The sequence below is a fragment of the Myodes glareolus genome, chromosome 23 (genome assembly GCF_982192425.1).
Source record: "Myodes glareolus chromosome 23, mMyoGla1.1, whole genome shotgun sequence".
NCBI classification, from domain to species: Eukaryota; Metazoa; Chordata; class Mammalia; order Rodentia; family Cricetidae; genus Myodes; species Myodes glareolus.
The window spans coordinates 27,212,273-27,234,978 of NC_142048.1; the positions used below are offsets into that span (position 1 = coordinate 27,212,273).

The 22,706-nt window shown below is 45.0% G+C and overlaps 1 protein-coding gene and 1 long non-coding RNA gene across 3 annotated transcripts in view; one reads left to right on the forward strand and one right to left on the reverse strand.

The window, feature by feature from the left end:
• Enpp6 (ectonucleotide pyrophosphatase/phosphodiesterase 6) overlaps positions 1 to 13,369 on the reverse strand; it is a 102,868-nt gene extending 89,499 nt beyond the window's left edge. Inside the window, exon 1 of one of the 2 annotated variants that reach the window (XM_048455808.3) lies at positions 13,039 to 13,369. In XM_048455808.3, coding sequence (XP_048311765.2) covers positions 13,039 to 13,279 — 241 coding nt within the window. In that variant the 5' untranslated portion in view covers positions 13,280 to 13,369. The remainder of the gene's footprint in view (positions 1 to 13,038) is intronic. The other variant, XM_048455807.3, reaches the window with a different exon arrangement.
• A 1,840-nt stretch (positions 13,370 to 15,209) lies between these two features.
• Positions 15,210 to 18,446, forward strand: LOC148118321 (uncharacterized). The gene is made up of 2 exons (XR_015736192.1): positions 15,210 to 16,216; positions 17,422 to 18,446. It is a non-coding gene; the product is annotated as an uncharacterized LOC148118321 (long non-coding RNA).
• The last annotated feature ends 4,260 nt before the right edge of the window (positions 18,447 to 22,706 follow it).

Consider the following 22,706-nt stretch of genomic DNA (forward strand, 5'->3'; position numbering starts at 1 on the left):
ATCCCTGTGCTTCTAGCTGTCATCTCAGAAGAGTCCCAGACCTGTCCCCAGTTCAGACACCTGCTCTTGGGCCTCTGCATCTGTTCTGTTCCTTAAGACAAATACACCAGACCCTTTAGAGAACTTTCTGCATTTTACCTGCGGGGATGCTAAATGCTAAATTTACCTCTAGGAGAAATCTGGAGCAGTCTGGGATAGCCAGGTAGGGGTGACAGGGATCTGGGGGGGGGGGGTGTCCGGGTTCCTCACTACACTAGTGAGTGATTGAAGAATACAGTATTTGAGGTTTTCTCCAAGACATCGACATTTGTTTAAGATTTTTGCCTTCAGGCATTAAAGCGGAATGCTTCTTAGGTCTCCCTGTGAAAAGCCAAGTTTAAACACACAGATGTTTTCTCACAAAAAGCCAGACATACCATGGAGGCAGAGAGTGTATTTGTTTGGTTTGTGTGCAGTATCTGGAAGAAGAGAACAAGCCCCAGAAGCCCCTTTTGTAAACTCTGGAGGGGTGTCTCAATCACTGCACCCAAAGACATGGGGACTTCAGCCACTGCCTCATTTCCTCAGCCCAGAATCCTTGGCATGGACCATCAGCACTGCAGAGTTACTGCAAACAACTTTCTCTGAATGCACGAAGTATGTCAAAGTGAAATTGTTGCAGTCATAACGAAGACTGCAAAATGTCTTGGCTTGCCATCCCACTGTCTTAGTTAGGATTTCTACTGCAGTGAAAACTACACTGTGGCCAAGAGCAACTTGGGCAGGAGAGTTTATTACAGCTTATGGCTCCACGTCATTGCGGAAAGTCAGGGCAGGAACCTGGAAGCAGGAACTGATATAGAAGCCATGAAGAATGATGTGTATTGACTTCGCTCTACATGGTTTGCTCAGACTGTTTTCCTATAGAACTCAGGACTACCCACTTCAGTCATTAATCAGGAAAATGCCCTACAGGTTTGTACACAAGCTAATTTGGTATGGGTATTTTCTTGGTTGAGATTTCCTCTTCCCAAATGACTCTAGGCAGTGCAGAGTTGGCATAAGACTAGCCAGAACACCCACACCCCTGGCACACTCTGTAACTCTTAAGACTCTTCTGCGAGCTTCACCACTAGACTTCTAACATCCATGACACCTTTAGCACACAGCTGGCAGTCACTAACGCATAGCTGACAATTCCTTCAGATGCAGGACTAGCAAGAGAGAGCGGCTTATCCAAATCCCAGCTAACTGTGGCAAGATCGGGAAAAGAGACTTGGCTTCACACTCCCATTCCTGAGCCCTCTTTGGTCTACCAACTTGTCCCCATATGGGTTACTCTAACCAGGCATGCTGTGTTGAGTGTACAAGGCTACTCGTGGGTGAAGGTGATTGGCGAAGACACCTGGTCCGGCCTGTTTACAACCCACAGCACATAGGTTGTGTGTCTTGCATACATTCTCATGACTACTGATCCTCTAAAGACTACAGAGGCACTTCCTCTCAAAGACACCCAATGGGGAGTTTCTTCCTCCCAGACCAAGATATCCAAAGTAATCCAAACCACAAGTCCATTTGTAATTCCAGCACACACAGCTCTTTGTCTCAACGTCTGGGGACAAATCACTCCAAGACCTGACTGTTGTAACTTCTCTCCTGTTTTCAAAAAGGCTGAAGATATGTGTTGATTACAATTAAGAAAAGTGTCCAGCAAGAGTCAAACGTTACCCACAGGACCTGAGCCTCAGCCCTGCCCCAGGTTCCTACCTCTTGAGACTGTGACGACAATGGCCCTATTTACCCAAGAAGACTCCAAAAGAAACACGGATAGGTGAAAGAAATGTTAACTTGCTAAGTCAGGTCCCCCTGCCAAAAAAAAAATTAATTTCAAGTCTGCTTAACCCATTTCTGGGTCACAGAATTTCAGGATGAAGTGGGTCCTGAGAACGGAACAGTCTAACTAAACTCCCAGAAGCCCTAGGAAAAGGCATGCGGTCCAATCAATCAAAAATGGGCTAGGGTAAGCAAGACCAGGCCTAGATCTGCCGTGGTTTGTGGACCACAAGGGCTCCATTTGGGGGAATCTTCTGGGGGGTTAAATAGGCCTGCTGTTACTGTAATCAAAAGCTTTCACCACGTTTTAAGGCTTCACCCGCCACCCCGCCACTCCCTCCTGCAGGGAGCGGGTTTCCAGCAGACCAGTGCTGCTCCGCCAGAGCTCCCTCTCGGCACCGTGGAGGCCAAGAGAAACATGCTTTTCGCAAAGTGGCACTTCAGTGTGGAGAGGTCATTGATGGGAGCTTAAATAACGATGTGCCAGGAGACATTATTTCTTGTAAACACTTAGACCATGTTTCTTTCCTCTTCAAGGCATGAGTTGGTGAGAGCTCTTTAAGGCTTCTGTTGCCCCACACTTCAGCTACCCAGTGTGCATCCAGAGGCTTCCCCGGGGCTCGTTACAGAGACTGCGGTTTTACTTTGGACCAGGGAACGAGGTTCTTAGGTGTTGGGCGTACGTTTGTGAGAATTCTTCTCTCTCAGATGTGTGGAAAGTAGGGAGGACACGCCTCGGCCTTGGAAACTGCTCAAGCTCCCTTCCCTTTAATTCTTTCACACCCGTCCTTCAGCTGTCAAAGGTAGTCTTCCAACTCAAGTCTACCCCTTCGCAAAGAATGGAAGTTTAAAAGCTTGTGGGGGAGAGAAGGGGTGGACTCATTCCATTATCCTTTCTTGGGTTTTCTAAGTCTTCCACTAGTCACACGTGCTGTTTGCAAATTTAAAATAAATTTACAAATTCTTCTCTCTGCATCCTGCTAGGCCACACCTAAACGCCAGGTGTGTTTAACCTCTCTTCTTGCCTTCTTCAGATTTGCTTCTCTTAGTCTAAGTCATGGCCCTCATATTGCCAAACTCTTTATTGGTGTTTTTCTTTAATTACCTGGCTCAAATTTAATTTCCTACTTAAAAGCCTTTTGGCTTATCTTGTAATATTTAATTCTACACCTGGCTTCTCCATGAAAATGGTCAAGATCCTTGTAGCTCCCAATGGCACCCACTTCTTCCCAGGTCTTCCAGGTCCAAGCGCCTGTCTGCACATTGTTCAACTGAGTTATTCTGTTTTCAGCTTTAGGATCTCTCTTGTTTTGGTCTGTGGTGGTTTCAATGAGAATAATCCCCGTAGACTCGAGTGTTTAAATGCTAGGTTCCCAGTCAGTAGAACTAGGATAGGATTAGCAATTGCCAATCAGTCAGTCAGTCCCTCCCTCTCCCTCTTCCTTCTTCTTCCCTACTTCCCTTCCTCCTCCCTTCCCACTGCCTGTAGATTGGGATGTAAAGCTCTCCAGTACATGACTGACTGGTCCCCACCATGATGATTTAACCCTCTAAAACTGTAAGGAAGTCACCAATGAAATGCTTTTCTCTTATAAGAGTTGTCTTGGTTGTGGTCCCTTCTCAACAATACGACAGTAACTGAGAGAGCCTGTTCTTTCATTATTTCACTTCTAAATCAAGCTTTGACATGCTAGGTATCTTTGAAATCCCCTTCTCATCTAAACTTGTTAACTGCAATAAGATCTACAAGTTTCTCACTGTAGCTATATCATTTTCAATGTATTTGTGGCACACTGCATTAAAGTTACAAATAATCCCTGGCCCTCCTTATGGGGGTATTGTTTCGCTCACTATTGGCATCAAGCTTGGCACTGTGGTTTATGTCAGTCATTGAAATGTGAGCATTTATAATCTGTGCCACCTCTGAGCAGAAATTTCGAACACACTGCATTGTTCCACTATTTTCTCTTTCATGCAAGCATCTTGTCTCTTCCAGAAGATAATTTTATTCAGTCTAGGTTGTGTCCCCCTCTAATGCGTAGAAAAGCTGAAGCAGAGTTAATTCCATAAGCTACGTTCATGACTGAAGAATAATGAGTCATGTTTCTGATACTGCTTGGATTTGCTTGTTACTGAAGCATAACTTAGATTGACCTTACTGATTGCTTGTGAATGCGCACAGCTATCACCATGGTAACTTAACACACACACACACATTCTCATTCTGTCTCCACAGTAAACTTATTGGCTAATTTTTACTTTGTCCATCCTACCGCTAATGAAGCAAGCAAATGAACAAGAGACATTAAAACCCAAGGCTGAGCAAATTCTAAAAGTCACAATATGGCGAATCAGATTAAATTGTGTGGCGATTTGAACAAGAATGGCCCCTAGGCTCATATATTTTTTTGCTTATTCCCCGGTTGATGAACTGCTTGGAAAGGATTAAACTGTGTGGACTTGTTGGAGGAGGTGCATCACTGGGAATGGGCTTTTCTCTCCCTCTCTTTCCCCCCCACCCCCGCTGCCTATAGCCAGAATGTTACTGTTGCAGCACTATGCTGGCTTCCATGATGTCATGCTCAGAATGTTACTGTTGCAGCACTATGCTGGCTTCCATGATGTCATGCTCAGAATGTTACTGTTGCAGCACTATGCTGGCTTCCATGATGTCATGCTCCCGGCCATGACAACAGCAGGAGAACCCTCTAAAACTGGAAGTGAGTCCCCAATTAAATATGTTATTTTTTAAAAAAAAAAAATAAGAGTTACCTTTTTCATGGTTTCTCTTTCATGGTTTCATGGTTTCATGGTCTCTCACTCTTCCCACTCTACCGAATATTACAGGTATCCTTCAAAAGCACATATTCTAGTCCCCAGTCCCTGCAAATGTGCTCTTTGTCCTAGCTTCATTTCTGTTGCTGGGATAAAACACCCCGACAAAAGCAACTTGGGGGAGAAAGGGTTAATTTCAGCTTGCAGATCCAGGTCACCGTGTATCATTGTGAGGAAGTCAAGGCAGGGACCCACCTAGCTGCTCAAGTCACATCTCACTTAAGAGCAGAGAAAGATTCATGGGTACATGCTTGCTGGCTTGCTTATACTCAGGTCAATTTTTCTTCTCATGTACAGCCCAAGATCTACTGCCTAGGGAGTGGTGTCGCCCACAGTAGGCTGGGTCTTCCCACCTCGGCTGGTGTCAGGAATCAAGACAACTTCAGCCTGCCATAGACATGCCCACAGGTCAACTCAATGTAGACGATACCTCACTGAGATTCTCTTCCCAGATGAATCTAAATTATCCCGAGAGGACAACCAGAGCATCACAGCCTTTTGAACATAGCAAAGTTGTTGTGATGTCACCAGAGGAGCATCCAGTTCCACAAGGATGGAGCGCATATAAGAAGAAAAGAGAGGCAGACACAAACAGGGAGAATGTCATGCCGCAGCCGAGGCAGAGTTCTTAAAACACAACAACACCGCGAATGATTCCAGCACTGGAAGCTAAGAGAAAGGCCTGTGCCAAATTTACCCTAGACCTTCCAAGAGAACATAGCCTTGCCGCCACTTTAATTGTAGACTCCTGGCCACAAAGGCTGCAAGAGGATAAACCCCAGCTGATGTAAGCTGCCTTATTCAGAGTCATTTTATGGAAGTCCTGGGAAACTTAAACACTACCAGTGTCTTGATTCCTGGGCAGAAATTTCCAGAAACTCTCGCAAAGTAGGATGGGGAAAGGATACAGCCTGTCTGAAACCCCGTAATTCTTCCAGAGACAACCAAGTGCCAATCTTGTTTGGTTCATTGACAAGGTCATAATGGGGTAGCTTACATAGAAGAACTTTTTTCTCAAGTTCTGGAGGCCCAAGTTCAACAGGGTTCATTCCTCTGAGGCTTCCCTGTTAGTCTTGAGATGGCCTTCTCCTCTGTGGTCTCACGGGTCTTCCTCTTAGACCTGCCTGGGTTCCAATCTTCTCTTGATGCATAGGTATAAATGATATTAGCTTAGGGCTTGTTCTACTTTATTTATTTATTTATTTATCTGAATTACCTATCCAGGGACCTTCTCTCCCACAGGTCACAATCTGGGGTATTAGGGTACCCTGATTTTAACTGATGAATGCCACAGTGGATACAAGTCATCTTGAGACACTGTCTCAAGTTTATGAGTATCTAAGGACTTTCTCACAATGCTAGAATATGCAGATTGGCCACAACGGTAGTAAGGATGGGATCCCAAGAATACAAGAATAGCCCCAAAGACTTTTGAAGTAGCCAGTTGCATCCCTAAACCTGACAGCCAGGACTATACCAAAATAAGCCCTTCCTTCTTCTTTTATAGTTCTCTGCACTGGTTCCAGATTCTTTGCCTTGTTCTGTGTCTTGCTGTTTCGTCTCCCTCCTTGGCTTTAGGAGTCTTAACTATAACTAGATTCTCCTTTGGGCTGTGATAACTACTGACAATATGGTTAAATTTTCTACCCATATCATATTCTCTTTGATCCCTTCCTTTGGCCCAACCCCTTCTACCAGAAAATTCTCCCTCTAGCCTTCTGGTACCCCCAACCTTACAATCAAAACTGAAAGATACATTTTGAGATCTATAGCTAGATATAAATGTGCGCCTACATGGCTCTCGGTTGTTTTCATATGATCATGAGTTTAGCTTTTTCTCCTTATTAGGAACATTGACTCTGGGGTTCTGAAGGTCTGAGTCACTGGGATAGTGCTTCTTCACTGTAGTAAATTTTATTTGGGAAGATAGAACTAAATACATTGGTGCTCTGGTGGAATGGAAGATAAAGGATTGAGAGTGATGGAGGAGGGGTCAGTTACTCTACTTCAGATGGCTGGGAAAGGTGCATCTGCTACCAGGGCTTTGAAGAAGAAGTCAGAAAAGGCAGAGGGACAATCTTGGGACTTTGTGGGTGCAGGAAGAAGCAGGCAGTTCAATGTGTCCTGAGATGGGAATACACTGGTTTAGCAGGGCACCAAAATGACAAATATGAGCCAGCCTGGGAAAGGTAAAACAGGAGCAGGCTGGGACCACTTCTGTAAGGGCTTTTACTTGGAATGACACTGGAAACTCCTGAAAGTCTTGACTGAAAAGTGGCGCAGATAGAGCGATGTTTCCCAAAGACTCTCTTGTGGAGGGCCGGACCACATTCTCCATTGCTTCTAGGAACAAAGGTAGAGATTGACCTCTGTGACCCCAAGGTGTGGCGGTACACGCCTTTAGTCCTGATGCCTGGGCGGCAGAGGCAGATTGACCTCTGTGACCTCAAGGCATGGTAGTACATGCCTTTGGTCCCAATGCCTGGGAAGCAGAGACAGGCAGATCTCTGTAAATTCAAGGTGATGTAGCACACGCCTTTAATCCCAGCGCATGTGCTTGTTAACTCTCTACCGCTGCATCCCTGCCTACTCCCGAGGCATCATCTGGGATAATGGGCAGTAGACCAATCCAAGAGTGACACGTCAGAAGCGAGGACTGTTTCCTTTATTAGGGCTGGGTTCCCCTCATTCTGGGTCTCCGCCATGTAAGCTTATGCTCTCCCTCTCAAGACGCATAAAGCTTTACTGCAGAAGAATCCTAAGTGTCCCGCGTCGTTCTTGCGGGCGAGGCCGAGCGCGGGGCACTCTCTGGTTCTGTTATGTGACCATAGGTCACAGGAGGCAGAAGAGCCAGAACAGGGAAGCGGTTCTAGGCACCCACAGAGGTGGTTTCCACTGGGCACTGGCAACGGAGGTGGAAGAAACACAGACTGGGAATGTACCCTGAAAGTGCAGCAGACTTGGGCTGTGAGAGAAAAAAAATCAGGAAGATGAGGAAGAGCCAGGAGAAAGGAGGAACAAAGAGGAAGTAGAGAGAGCAGAGGGGGATGCGCTGGCACCAGACGAACTGTCAAAGATGGGGAGCGGTAGGTGTGCTAAATGCTGGTCCTGGGCAAGAGCCTTGAAGTAAAGAATGGAGCCTGGATCTCTAGAATGGTGCTTGTGAAAACAGAAGTTTAAGGGGTTGGTGTGAGAGAAAGGGACAAGAGGAAAAGGGTGCCCAAGTACAGAACACTTAATAGTGGAGGTATTTAAATCTGAGATGCTTAACATCTGGGGTTCACGGTCTTGTGTCAATGCTGAGGTCTAGGATGGAGAGCCAAGGATGTTGTCTCATTCTCCCTGGTGCTGTGGGTGAGTAGAGGTTCATGGACCTCATGCCCTACCTCCACGATGGCCTGAATTCTGCAAAAGCCTGTGAATGTGTGCTTTTCTCAAAATGGGATTGCTTAAGGACTTCCTACATTGATTCCCCTTGGTCCAAGTTTGGTTTTAACCTACATCAGGCATTTTCTTTAAATTGTAGGGAAGCATGTCTCGCCATGCCGTCCACTACTCCTAGAATTCCGTGTCCTTGATATCTGGCAATAATTTATATCTCATGCAATTTCTGGGAGTGTGGTCGGAAGCACACTGGCACAGGTACTAATTAGGGCAGTTCACATCCTGGTTTTTGCTTTTGTTCCCACAAAGGACTTAGAAAGCTCTATTACTCGGGCTCTCCTGCTAAGATTCTGAGGTCCTCAGAGCAACACACTCATCTCCACCCCTTCCTTGCTTCTTAGTTGTTGCTTTTCAGGGCAGAGAAGATCGTGTCAGCACATTTTCACAGCTTGGCAGACGTTTTTAAATGAAGCTAAAATTCTAGACTGGCTTTCCAGCTACTGAGGGGGGTGTCTGGGACAGTTCAACTTCTTAGCCAGGGGTTTCAGAAACTTACAAACAAATGCCCCATTGGCCCTAGTGAAGCAATGCTATGTCACTCTGGATAGCATTTTCTCTGACCCATGACCTGGACTGAACAGATCACTCCTCTACTTTCCAACATTAATTCTATGGGAAATTACCAAGTCAAATGTGAAATTGCCTGCCAAATAAACTCTCATTTTTCCAGAAAGCTCCCCAGTAAAACAAACTTAAACAGAATGTGCTCTAACCACATTTAAACTGTGGCTGCATTTTAACTAACATTAACTTGATCCACGCACACTGAACTTCAGAAAGCTTGAACAGAAAGGCAGATACAGCGATGGAAGCCCTGATTCTGCCTGTTCTCTCGGTCAGACCTAAGCTTCGCTGCCTTCTCATAGACAGGCAGAGAGGTACATATCTGTGATTCCAATAGCAAGGAAGGAGGTTGAGGCAAGAAGATCAGTAACTCAGAGCTAACCTGGGCTACAAGGCTCAGTCCCAACAAAGACACGTCTTCGTGCTCTATGACTAGAAGGAAATTCTCCACTCTGTTCCCTACAGCAGGTCAGGAAACTACTTCTAGATCCTTCTGTCTGAATCAGTCCAGGTTTCCCCACCCCCACCCCGACAAACTCACACCTGAGTAGAATACCATGGCAAAATACCTCAGGCCGAGTGTCTTAAACAGTAGAAACTCATTCACAGTTTGGGAGCTAGAGGTTCACACATAAAGAGATGCCAGACTTGGTTTCTCTCTGAACTTTTTCATAACCTTACCTTTTCTCTACACACACCATACACCAGGTGTCTCTTCTTCTTCTTCCTCATTCTCCTCCTCTTTCCCCTAATCTCCCCTTCCTCTTTCTTCCTTTCCCCTCTCCTTCTCCTCTTTCTCCTTCTCTCCTTTTTTTGAGACATGATTTCTCCGTGTAGCCCTGGCTGTCTTGGAACCCACTCTGCTTCGAACTCATAGAGATCCACCTGCCTCTGCCTCCTTAGCACTGGCATGAAAGTCTTTGAGCTCACAACATATCCTGGTGTATATTTTACAATATTAGTAGGTATCTAGCCTCTGAGTGGCTCTTTTCCTCAAGCGCAGTGTAAACCTCCTCGGTGAAAAACCTTGTTTTAAGACTCTGTGATTATAGCAATCAATTGATGGATCTTCTTAATCACTATCAGAATTTTGTTCACAGATGTCCTGTTGGAAACACCTTGGTGGGGGTGAGGACCAGCACAGCCGGCGTCTTTTTGTTAGATGGGACAGGAGAATCCCTAAAGTTGCTTAAAAATAAGTTCGTTTATTTATATTCCATTGGCTGTCCTAGAAAATCCTGTCCCTACGGAGTCTCAGCCATTTGTTAATGTCTATATGAAAGCCTCCCTAGAAGGCTATATTGATCTGACTTTTGCTACTATCAGGAAGTGTCTAAGGCTGGGGGCTTTATAAAGAAAATTAGCTTGTTTGGTTTACAGTTCTGGAGTCTGTAAGTTCTGGATTGGGTAGTTCCCCTAATTTGATCTTTGTTGATGTCTTGATGGCACTTGGCACCATGGCAAGAGAACACGTGGAAGAAATAAATCATATCTCACATTAGAAATCCAGAGACCATTCAAGGGTCAGGCTCAAGTGTCTATGCTAAGTCAATCTTGTGAGAACCCATGGATTCCATGAGACCTACGGTAATTTCTCTCCTGAGAGCACATCCCTGCAGGGACCTAAGGGCTTCCTGGCAGTCTTCACCCTTGAAAGCTTCCACAGCATTCCTCAGCATAACTACACTGAGGACCAAGCCTCCAGCACAGTGGAACACACTCCATTTAAACCATAGACGGGGGGGGGGGAACAGGACAGTTCTAACATCTCGGACTCCATATCTGCACCCAGTAGCACCTACCCAGGAGGGGTCTAGACCTGGCAGTTCATCTATGCTACGGCTGAGGACACAGAGGCGGAGGGCAATAAGACAATGGTCAAAGTCCTTCCTGGAAGTGCTCCAAGTAAGTTCTTCTGACTCCACGGCCAACAATGCTTTCCTTCCAATAACCCATTATCCCTCATTATGTGAAATTTAAAATATCAAGGGCTTTCGGTCTTATGCACACTAACCCAGGCAACGGAGCAAGCACAGTTTCTCTTGTGAAGTCTGAGAAATCCAAACAGCCTATCTTTTGGTACGAAGGGGCCTACCCCCACCATTCTGTTGGCTTATAAAACGCTCAAACACTCAAGTCATATGTTTAGATAGAATTCTCAATGGGTATATTCTTCCTTCTATTTAAGCGCAAATGGAATTTCTCCACATCAAATGGAAAAGCTGTCTAAATGTGTCCTTCAGTCAGCTACAGGGCAGTGAAATGACATAAGTGGATTTCATGGTCTGAAAATTCTTCCCCGAAACCACGGGTTTACTCCTCAGGTGCAAGATGAATCATGCCCAGAGACGTCTGTGCATAAACACAGGTCTGGCTGGCCACAGTCTACATCTAGCATCATTCCTAAAAGCAAACAGAAGAGCAGACTTTCCAATCAGAGCATGTATTTGCCTGAAAATCTATAGACAGGAGATGTGCATGGCCTCTTCCTCTGGCTAGCCTTAGTGTCAAAATTAGGGTGAGATCTTTGTGTGCTTGGAGCGATAGTCTCTCCCCGCAGGTTAGCTTTCTCTCTTGAGAATGCTGGGACACAGAGCCTGAGGTTGTAACACACTTATGGAATCGCTTAGCCCATATCCCCTAGAGACCCAGAGCCTGGAAAGAAGGTGTGTGTTTGCTCGACAGAGGTTCCATGAAAATCCATCCTTGTGCCATGCCAGGCACGTGGCTCTGAAAAACAAAGTCCGTCCACATCACTGGCTGCGTGTCCGTGTGGGCTTGCAACAGGCCCTTTTGACTGTCTGGAGTCAGACTTGATAAACTGGATTTTGTTCGTTCCGCACTGCAATGGAAAAGAAGCTGCACGTGGCAGCTTATGAATTGTGTCTCCCAGCAGGCGCTGAAAGACAAGTGGAGAGGGGGTGGCCAGTGTGCATGAAGCCCCCCTTGCAGAATCGGCTTGGGACATACAATAACATCTGTGTGTAGCCCAGAAGCCTGCAAACTGCTTCCCAGCCAGCAAGCGAGCATGGGCAAGCAGGCCAAGGGAAGGGCAGAGAAGCTTTTGTTAACTGTTTATCTTAGAGGCTGGTTTGTCTGCTGTGGGGGGGAACAAACAAAGACCTTGTTTGTGTGCAGCAGCCTAATTTTTTTCTCTCCCGTATCTCCATTTCTAATTCTCCAAAGTATATATTCCGTTTAATTTGTGGAGTCAGTTCGAGGTGACTTTGTGTACACCCGGGGCAAGACAGAAATCCCAGGGATCTCGGCCCCTTTGTGTTACCCTCCTTTATTGAGTAATTTCAATGGCCGGAACACAGAGCTAAAGATACCAATATTATGTTTTCGGGCTCCTTTGGCTTTGGAGTTGTGTAAAGCTATTTAATGAGATATCACAGTTCTCAGGTCTTGTTTGGTGATGTCATTTCAAAGTTCTCCCTGAGTTCAGAGCAGGTAGTGAAATCCCGCCATGACTGCAGTCGTAGCCTCCCTGGATAGCTGGTTGGCAAAAGAAAACCCAGGATTTTCTGGACACCTCTTGCTGGTTTTGCAAGGTTAGATGAGCAAAACAGAGGCTGGGAATCCAGCTGCATGAGCAGGAAGAGGCTGTGGGATTTATCACGCAGAGGCTCAGCTTTCTGGAATCACCTTTTGGCATGCTGGCAATCCCAGACAGAAAGAGGTCATCTTTAGCCCAATCCACGTTTCCCAGACGAGCAGGTGGAATTCTATCTGTTCATTAGGGGGTTGTGCTTGCTTTTTGCCATTCCCCCAGCCCTTGCTACATAGATGCCAGGCAATCTCAGTTCCACAACAAAAATGATTTGTCTCTCTATTATGTTACAAATGATTCGTCTCTCTATTATGTTACAAATGATTCGTCTCTGTATCATGTTACCTGGCCCCAAAAGGCCTAAGAAGAGAGTGGGATCACTGAAGAAGACTGGAGTGTGAGCCAAAATGTCCCTTCCAAGCTGTCTAGAAACAGGGTTCCCTGCCTGGGCGTAACTGTCGCAGCTTTTCCATTGATAAGTCAGTCTGCAAGAATCCAGGCATCAGCGAAGGCACAGAGGGACTTGGTGTGGGTTCACGGAGCCCTGTCTGTCTTTTTCACCTTAACTTAGAACATGCCATGTTATTTTTTTAAATCTGTGAAACAAGCAACAATAACCACTTTTTAAAAATCTCCAACTTCCATCTATTGTTACGGTCATGTCTTCTGTTCATAGACAACTCGAAACAGTTCCTTGGGAGGGTACTTGTGGGAAAACACAACTGTGGCAAAGCAAAAGCCTTAGCTGTGACCATAGATTCTCGCCTGTCTTTGATGTCGGAGAACAGCTGTGCCCTCCCCCCTCAGAAGTGGACGTGGTAGGTACTCACCAGTCATTAGGGTGTAGTAATTGGGATAAGAGAGGCTGGGGAAGTCTGGAGTCAGGTAATCCACTTTGACTCCCCTGCTCACAATCTCTCTGAAACCAGGCAAGGATGCCAGGACCTCCTCACTGATGTAGTCTGAGCGAAAGCCGTCCAGGAGAAACACCAGGAGCTTCCGGTGGGCAGCAGCTGGCCAAACCAGGCTGAGCCCAAACACCAGCAGGACGGCCCCGAGCTTTACTGCCATGCTGCCAGGGGCTTGTCAGAGCCAGCTGGCACCACTGTCCCCTGTGAAGCCTGAGCTGTTCTCTCTTCTAGGGGCTGGACCTCGAGTTGCTGCTCTTCCTAAGCCAACTTCACTTGCAGGATTTAAAGGAACAGCACTCCATTTTTTAAAAACGTTCCTGTTCACCCAAGTCCAGAGACGGACCCCCTCTGCATAGGCTGTGCTCTCTGACACCCTAGAATTAACCCAAAGGGAGGAAGCAAAACCTTGTTGTTTTGGTGAAAGTTATATAAATATAAACATCCGCGAAGAGGCGAAGTCTTCTTGGAAGATGACAAAGTCAACACTTAAATTTGCAATTGTGCTGACCAAAGGGAGGAGCTGGGGAGAAGGGATGTCTTTAAACTTGTGTTGCCTGATTTAAATCTTCTGACCTCTTCACTTAATCGTTCAGTAACCCCAAACTCTTAACTTAGGGTATAAGCTAGAGGGTGTAAACATTTAGGCGGGCTCTGATGAGCTATGAAGTCTTGTCACTGCCGTAGCCTTTGAAAACAAATAACTTATCTAGGTCCCCACTATTGATTTTTGTCTTCATATGCCCCGAAAGGTAATGCTATTGTTTTATTTTTCAGATGCAAATAAACTGTTGGTGTCTGGCACCCACCTGGAGGAGGCACTGCAAAACAGAGATGCTAGGAGAGAAGTCAGAGAGAGAAGATTCTACAGCTGAATTTGAAGAGGTCAGGCCTAACAGGTTCGGCTGAGGCAGCATTGCCCAGGAGGCTGAAACAGAGATGGAGGATACGACTTTGATGTGGAAGAAGAACTTGAAGCAACCAAGCAAGTTCCAACACAGGAATAAGTAGTCAGAGGAGCTCCTCACAGGAGGGGGGCTAGGAAGGGGAGAAGGTCCAGGCCCTCAAGGAGATGGCGAAGACAAAGTCCCCCAGGTCTCAGGACTCTCTACAGTGGTTCTTCCTTCTAGGGCAAAGCTAAACGAAATGTTTAGGCATACGCTCATAAAATATGTGTGGCCACAGAAGCAACTTAGAAAATATTGGGTTGTGTTGGCGTTGTAGGGTGGCTTGGATCCTGAGGAGCCATGCAGGCATGGTCAACCTATGGTCTCTCTCATCTCCTTGGCTCTGACCAGCTGCTCACCTGCTCCTGCTTCACCGTTCCCTTGTGTTGAAAGTCAAACCTTCACATGGCATCACGGATAAAATGAAATTAGTCAACCAGGCGGAGGTGGCGCACACTTTTAATCCCAGCAGTTGGTAGGCAGAGGCGGTCGGATCTCTGTGAGTTCGAGGCCAACCTGGTCTACAGAGAGAGTGCCAGGACAGGCTCCAAAGTTACACAGAGAAACCCTGTCTTAAAAACAAACAAACAAACAAAAAGAAATTAGCCAACTGACATTTCAGTTGACTCAGACAAGAATGAAACATTTTTTTCTCCAATGAAAGAAAATGCTTTTATAATTAAGTTCATTTTTTTCTTTTTAAAAATAGAAAAAGAGTAGTTTATCCTTAATGTGTATTAGTTTGAAAACACAATTTTATTCTTGCTTTGTTTTTCAAGACAGGGTTTCTCTGTGTAGTCTTGGCCATCCTAGAACTCTGTAGACTAGGCTGGCCTTGAGCTAACGGAGATCTCCCTTCCTCTGCCTCCTGAGTGCTGGGATTAAAGGTGTACACTACCACCACCTGGCTCTACAATTTTAGTCTTATCTGTTTGAATAGTAATATATTGTTGCTTCATTAAATAGAAAAGATGAGAGACATGAAGGAAGGGGGTGGGGAGGAAAAGAATGAAGAATTGAAAGGAGAAGAGGGGAGGGGAGGGGAAGAGAAGGGAGAGGAGGGAGGAAGGGAGGGAGGGAGGGAGGGAGGGAGGGAGGGAGGGAGGGAGGGAGGGAGGGAGGGAGAGAGGGGAAATGTACTAATAACTGGAGGGTGCCCAGCCCTGGGCATTACACATATAAAAAGAACTCCCCACGAAGAAGCCCAAAGAAGCTGCAGACTCAGCTGGACCCTGAAGCCTGAGTTTTGCTAGCTGGGCAAATCTACATATTTGCCTTGGGGTTACCCCAGGTTAGCTCAGGAGAGAATCAGTGGTCAGACTCTGAAAATGAGCACAAAATGACTGCGGCATTTCTCTGCCCTGTTAGAGAGGGGTGAGCTCGCTGCCTACTTTGACTTTTCACTTTGGCCTTTTTATCTCCGCAACATTGCTATGTTATTATTGTTCAGAATGTAACATTTAACGTAGCCATGTTTTCTGTTTCAGCTCCCTCAGTTCCCACTAAAATATCAAATAATTCTTCTGCTCTTGGCAACATTTACAAAACCTGGCTTTTTATAAAGAGAATTTTTATATTTTATCAAGATAATTGTGTTTCCCACCAAGCTTGTCAAATTTACACTTAGGAAATTGAGTCTTTTTTTAAAAAAAATTATGTGGTTATTAATCTACCTCGCTTGTCTCTGTTATTCCTTTGGGTCTGGTCCCTTTAAGGACTAACCACGCCCACTCCCCAGCCACTTCTGACCTCCTGGTCACCATCTTAACTCTCTCTCTTCTGTCCGTCTCTTGGCGTGTGCACACGTGTCTCTGTCTCTCTCTTTATGTCTGTCTCCATGTCTCTCTGTCTCCCTCTTTTTAAGTAATAAATGTCTCCCTCTTCTCTAAGTAATAAATGTTTAGCTTTATGTATAGCCTTATGTCCATTTACTCTGCTGTCCACCGCATCCAGCCGCCTGACTCTGCCGCTTGCCCAGGGAACTTGCACTTCTCTGGCAGCAGCCTCTGCCTGGCTCGCAGGCTGCTCGGGGCATCCCAACCATCATATCTTTTTAAAGAACAAAATTGGTGCCACGTGACTTGGATATCCTGAACCGGGTTCTTTTTCCACTCCCACCACTGGCTTCCCGGACGGCTTCAATGCTTCAATCCGTGAGTCGTTCCTCATTCTGCTACAGACGGTTGCTTTCCTTTACTGGAACTGTGCTTGGACGACCCCGGGGGTTGGTCCGCCTGCGTTAGCACTGCATACTTCCCGTGCTGTACATTCGACATTCGTCTGGGGACCGGGTCCTCAGTTTCTTTATCTTTTTTCATTTTCACTTCTTTTCTTTCCCTCTTCTCTCCTCTCGTCGTAACTGCCACTATGGAGCGGCCCCGGCCTCTGGTTTCTGAGTAACCTGCCCAAATCCAGCTAGGCCCATAACACCCCACACGTGGATCGAGGACACTTGCTCATGTGGTCCTGGGTGTTCGTTGCACGGGTTTTCACGATTCAAACTCTGGATAGCAACTGCCATGGCAGGCAGCCCAAGGCTTTTAAAATACCTGCGGCTTTTCCATTTCAGCCATGACATGGTGCAGTTTTTTTCGGTTCCAGCCTCCCCCCTCCCCCCATGGCTTATGGTTCGGCATGGCGGCTCAACAACAGGGCAGATAACGCCTTCAAGTCCCTCTCTTTAAGCTTAAAATCCTTACAGCTCTAAAATTGTAACTTTTCCCACAACACGTGGTTGCCGCCATGTTCACTGGGGTCAGGTAACTTTATTGCTATCTCGGACGAGAGCAAGGTCACGTGACCAAGCTCTCCCACTCTTATGTATGTCCTGCCTTCCCTTCCCCCTCCTCGGTGTTCACTGAAATCCTTTCGTTAACTCTGATTACAGGTGTTTTGCATAGTGACATGCTTTTTGATAGGGCCCATCAGAAACATGCACTTTGCCTAATTCTTGTTCAATCTTTCTATGCATAATAATTGTTCATTTCATCTCATTTCAGACTACAAAATCATAAGTCTCATATTTTAAACTGGTATGTATTTTTACCTCTCTTATATTTAATATTAAGCTATTCTCTACCATTGTCAATTCTGCCACTAATCTTAATGTTACAAACAGTTTTTTTTCTTTCTTTCTGTCTTTTTACAAATATGGATCTTACCTATTAAGAGTCAGTACAGTCAAACCCAGACCCAACCTTCCAGACAGATTCTATATTGCAGCTATACCTAATAATCAGCCCTCAACTGCTCAGAGATCTGGGGAATGTGATGTTTAAATATTTAATTATTTAAAAAACTTTTCATAACAAAAAGAGACAGGTTGGCTCCTAGCAAGCACTCTGTTTCCTCCAAAAAGACAGAAGACAAACAGTCACAGACCAGCGTCCATCTGCAGTTCGCTTCAACTGCCAAGCGCTGACCATTGGGCAAAAACTGCCTTTCACCTAAACTGGAGACCTCCAAACGTGGACAAAATCACTGGAATCGACAGCCTAGCTGCCCAGGTCAAGGTAGGCCTGTCTTCCTAAAGATTTCTTAGCCCACAGGGTCTTCTAAAGCCTGACAGGCTCTGCGCTAAACAGCCAAGGTCAAATGCAACCTTCAGCAACCAGGTAGGACCAAAGAGTAGCTCTAGATGCCAACCAAGTAAGTTCTCTGTCATTTTTTAATCAGTAACTCAAGTAAAATCTTATCCTTCTCAAAGATCTCTGACAGTCTGATAGCTAAGAGGTTTTGCCAGGCTGCCTCACCAAATAAAAATACCTTTCATTGTACAATGTAAAACTTCTATTTTTCTTATGAGTTCCTGGGAGCCGAATTAAAGAACCCACCATAAACAGGTCAGATACATAACCCCTCAATTCCCTGGTCCTAAAAAATTTTTTTCTTAATTTAACTTTGTCCTCTGTTCTGCCAACACCCTAACCAGGTACAAGGGACATTTCCATGCCACAGACACCTGTCGGGAGCAGAGACCAACTACAACTATGCCAGGATGTGACCACCACCCAGTCTTCTCTTGGATCTTTCCCCACCCCCTCCAAAGACGACGCCCACAAATCAGCCGGAAGCAGTCTTGAGAATTCGCCACCCCCGATTCCTTCAAACTGTAACGTCTAACCTTCTACTTTTTATTATAAAAAGGATCCGGGAATGTTATTCCTTTGCGGTGCCTTTAAGGACTAACCATGCCCACTCCCCAGCCACTTCTGACCTTCCTCATCACCATCTTAACCCTCTCTCTTCTGTCCGTCTCTTGGCGTGTGTACACGTGTCTCTGTCTCTCTCTCTATGTCTGTCTCCATGTCACTCTGTCTCCCTCTTTTTAAGTAATAAATGTCTCCCTCTTCTTTAAGTAATAAATGTTTAGCTTTATGTATAGCCTTATGTCCATTTACTCTGCTGTCCACCACATCCAGCCGCCTGACTCTGCTGCTTGCCCGGGGAACTTGCACTGCTCTGGCGGCAAGGCTCGCAGGCTGCTCGGGGCATCCCAACATTATATCATTAAAGAACAATAGTCTCTCTTTTGTCAGTCTTGGTGATATAGTTCCCAGGATTATTTATTCAATTTTCAGTTTTCACACTGACTCCTTTGTAGTCCTCCTAATTTCCTCAGTTTTTGTCTTTCAATATGTTGGTTTTATCTCTGCTTTGGGTTTTGTCTTACAAGTATTTAAATTATATTATTAAGATACCAATATATTTATAAATTCTGCTCTTTTCTACTTAATTAACATAACCTATAGCTTTATTAAAATCTTTCTCCTTCTTTAGTTTCATTTTGTTGCTTTTGCTTACACTTCTTAAGAGCAGAATTAATTATTTGCATTATTTCTGGTTTAAGTAATAATTTTTGTTATACTTTTTAAGTGATAATGCTTATTATTATGCTTTTCCTTGTATGAACATACCTTTTTCAGATCCAATAGGATTGCTATATAAATGTTCAATTTTCACTAGAGTAAAAACATCTGACATTAACTCATTCTGTAAGTGGATAATTATCGATCTTTAACCGAGTGTTTTCTGACTATCCAGGTAGAGTTTGCCTGTGACTCTCTAATGCCTTGTGCTCAGATGATAGACTCTGCATTAAACCTACGCTCTTTGTGCTTTACTTTATAACTGTCCAAGTCCTGGGGCTGCTCCAGGGATTTGGGTAAAGAAGATATACACGCTCTGTTTCCCAGGCACGGAGGTTGACACTCATTTAGTTGCTCGGTTTTAGAAGTTCCAGCGTGTGGGATAAATCTCTAGCCGTGACCTGCGTCAGGGTAGCTGGCAGCTATGAGGTGCAGATGTGCATGGGCAGGAGCACTGGGAAGCTGATGTTCTATCCAAAGCCTCCAGGGTCCTGGGGCTCGGAGACTCGCTAAACCCCAAAGCTCTGCAACAGACGCTGATGCAACTATAAAGTCTTCACGTAGCCAAAAGGTACTGCATTGTGCATGAGAAATGGAGTCTTAACAGAGTCAAGACTTATTTTAAAATCTGCTTGTTTTCATAAGCTTTTTAGCTAAATTAGTGGTTCTCAAGCTGGGAGTCACAACCCATGTAGGATCTAAACACCCTTTCAGAGGGGTTGCGTAAGACAATCAGAAAACACAAATATTTATGATTCATAACAGCAGCAGGATTGCAGTTGTGAAGAAGCAACAAGAACAGTTTTATGGTTGGAGGTCAACACAACAATGTAAGGAATTACATTAAAGGTCACAGCATTAGGAGGGTTGAGAACCACTGCTCTAATGACACAACAGTTAACTTTGAATCTCTACTCACTGTCTAGGACTAGTGTGTCTGACCTTCCAGGTTTTCAACAGTCAAAGAGCCCCCTTTCCACCTTTGCCTCCAGGGCAGCTGCCATGACCTCAGAAGGACTGGTAAGTTACCTATTGTTTTTATCAGAGAGGCCATGGAGACCCAGCCATCAGACCATAGCCAGTGGGCATTCTGTAAAGATCTGAGTAATTTAATTACAGAGAAAAGTATCCTCAAGGCTTCCCAGGGAAGCCATAGTCAGCAAGACCCTGGCCCAGCCCAGATAACACAACTAGACATAAAAAGATTAAAGGAACCCTGGGTATCCTCAGAAGTAGGTCTTTAAGAGTCATCCCTGTGCAGTCTTGACTGGCAACGAGGATGAGGATGGTAATGATAATAATAATAATAATAATAAGATGATGATGATGATGTTAATTTTTGGCTACCTACATGACCTTAAAAACTAAGGAGGAATATATAACCAAAAAGTAAATTACTTACTTGTGTAACAAAACAATTTTCTACCAACCCCTTACTAGGATTTTCATCCCAAACCTGTTCAATTAGGGGTTCTGGTTCCCCTAGAGACCTACAAAGGTAATCCATGTACCCCACTATCTATCAGACCCTAGGGAATTAATGTCATCATTTGCTTTCTGTTGCTGTGATAAAACACTAACCCAAAGCAACTCATGGAGGAAAGGGTTTACTTGACTTTCAGATTACAGGCCACCATCTCATCAAGAAAGGTCAAAGCAGGAACCTGGAGGCAGGAACCGAAGCATAGACCATAGAGGAGCGGTTCTCAACCTTCTGTGACCCCCTTGGTGGGGGGGGGGGGAGTCACAGATCAGATATTCTGCATAGCAGACATTTACATTGCAATTCATAATAGCTGCCAAATTATAGTTAGGAAGTAACAACAAAGACAATCTTATGGTTGGGGGTCTCCACCACATGAGGACCTCTGCCCTACAGGAATGCTGCTTACTGCCTTCTTCCTCACAGTATCTCAGCTCGCTCTCCTATACATCCTACGACCACCAGTCTAGAACGGACACCACACACACTGGGCTTGACCCTCCCACACTGATCATTAATCAAGAAAATGTCCCCCAGGCTTGCCTGCAGGCCAATCTGATGGAAGCACTTCCACAGTTGGGCTTCCCTCTTTCCAAGTGATTCCAGTTTATGTCAAATGGACAAAGATCAACCAGACCAATTACTAACTGGGTTCATCTGTTCAAAATAAAAACCTAACATTCCAGAAAATGTTTGCAGTAAAATAGAAGAGAATACATTAAGACCTTACATTTTCTTTTCAGAAGAGAACCCAAGAGAAAGTCTCAGGTAAGTAAATCTAAACCCATGGTCCACATGGCTTCTGATTCTGGCTTTTGGAATCGTTCCACTGGGGAGTTAGCTGGTAACACTAATATCTTACCTTTGACCCAGCAGGCAAACTGGGATCCAAACTGAGAGAACCACTTTTTCCCCTGTCCTTCCCATCCAGAAATTACCCAAGATAGGATCAAATTTTAGAGACATAAGTCTGCCTTTTTATCTATACAAATTGTGGAGGACTACCCATTTCAGGCCCTGTCACTGCAGACATGTCTCTGTGTAGAGAGAGCAGTGTGGACCACTTTGCTACAATTCCTGGATAAGGTGTTGGGCTATTTAGAGTACATTAAATCCGCCCTCCCCTCGCCCCCTGAAAGGGGAAGGCTTCCAGATATGAAAGCAGAGACCTTTCTCTCATGATCTCTCATTGGAATTCAATTTGGAAATGCAACCTCAAATATTTGGGACATAGACTGATTCTAACTCTGAACATAAACTTTCTTTAAAAGTGGGGGAGGTGGGTGGGGAACTTGAAGCTGAAGAAATGACTTAGTGGTTAAGTGCACTGACTTTTAACCAGTGTAGGAAACCAGCATAGAGACAGCAAAAATAGTATAAAGCTCACCTCAAATGTAGGCTAGCACAATGAACCCTCCAGACATTGTCCACTCTTATCCTTGAGTGCTCCACCAGAATGTTCTTTGGCCATACCCACTCTCAACCACTTCTGGTTTGATTGACAGCCCTCACATAGCTATCCACAGCCATCTGTAACTCTAGTCCCAAGCATCTGATTCCTTGCTCTGACCTCCATGGGCATCACACAACTGTGGTGCATGGATATACATATAGGTGAAACACTCGTATATATAAACTAATAAAAACATCTTTTAGAAAGTGTCTTACTTTGTGTGTTGTTTCCAATATACAAAAACGAGGAAGTATTTCCTTTAGAGAAAATCATGTGCAGATATACTTCGATTTATGACAGTATTATATTCCAAAACTCCAAACCTATGAGGGAGAAGTATCAAAGGTGAAAAATTCGATCAGTACTTTAGACCTACTAAACACAGCTTAGCACCACAGTGCCCCACAGAGTATCATTATATCACATCAGTGATCACAGAGTGTCTGCCATGCTGCTATGGCTTCCCATCAGCTCTTTAGTCTTTATGATCTCTGTGGAAAGAATTTAGATGAGACATATAAAACACAGTATAGAAGATATGTTGGGTTTGTTATAAAGTGAAGTACTCACAAGCGCTGTGAGTGAGCAATGGTAAAATGAACCCTTATACAGGGCACACTCTCAGGGCTGAGAGGGGTGTGTGACCACAGACCATTCTGGTAGAGCACTGTGGTAGTTGGAATGTATTTGGCCCCCATAAGTTTATAAGGAGTGGCACCATTAGGAGGTGTGGTTTTGTTGGAGTGGGCGTGACTTTGAAGGAAGTGTATGGCTGCCAGGTGTGGGCTTTGAGGTCTCCTTTGCTCAAGCTACACTCAGGGTGACACTCAGACTCCTTC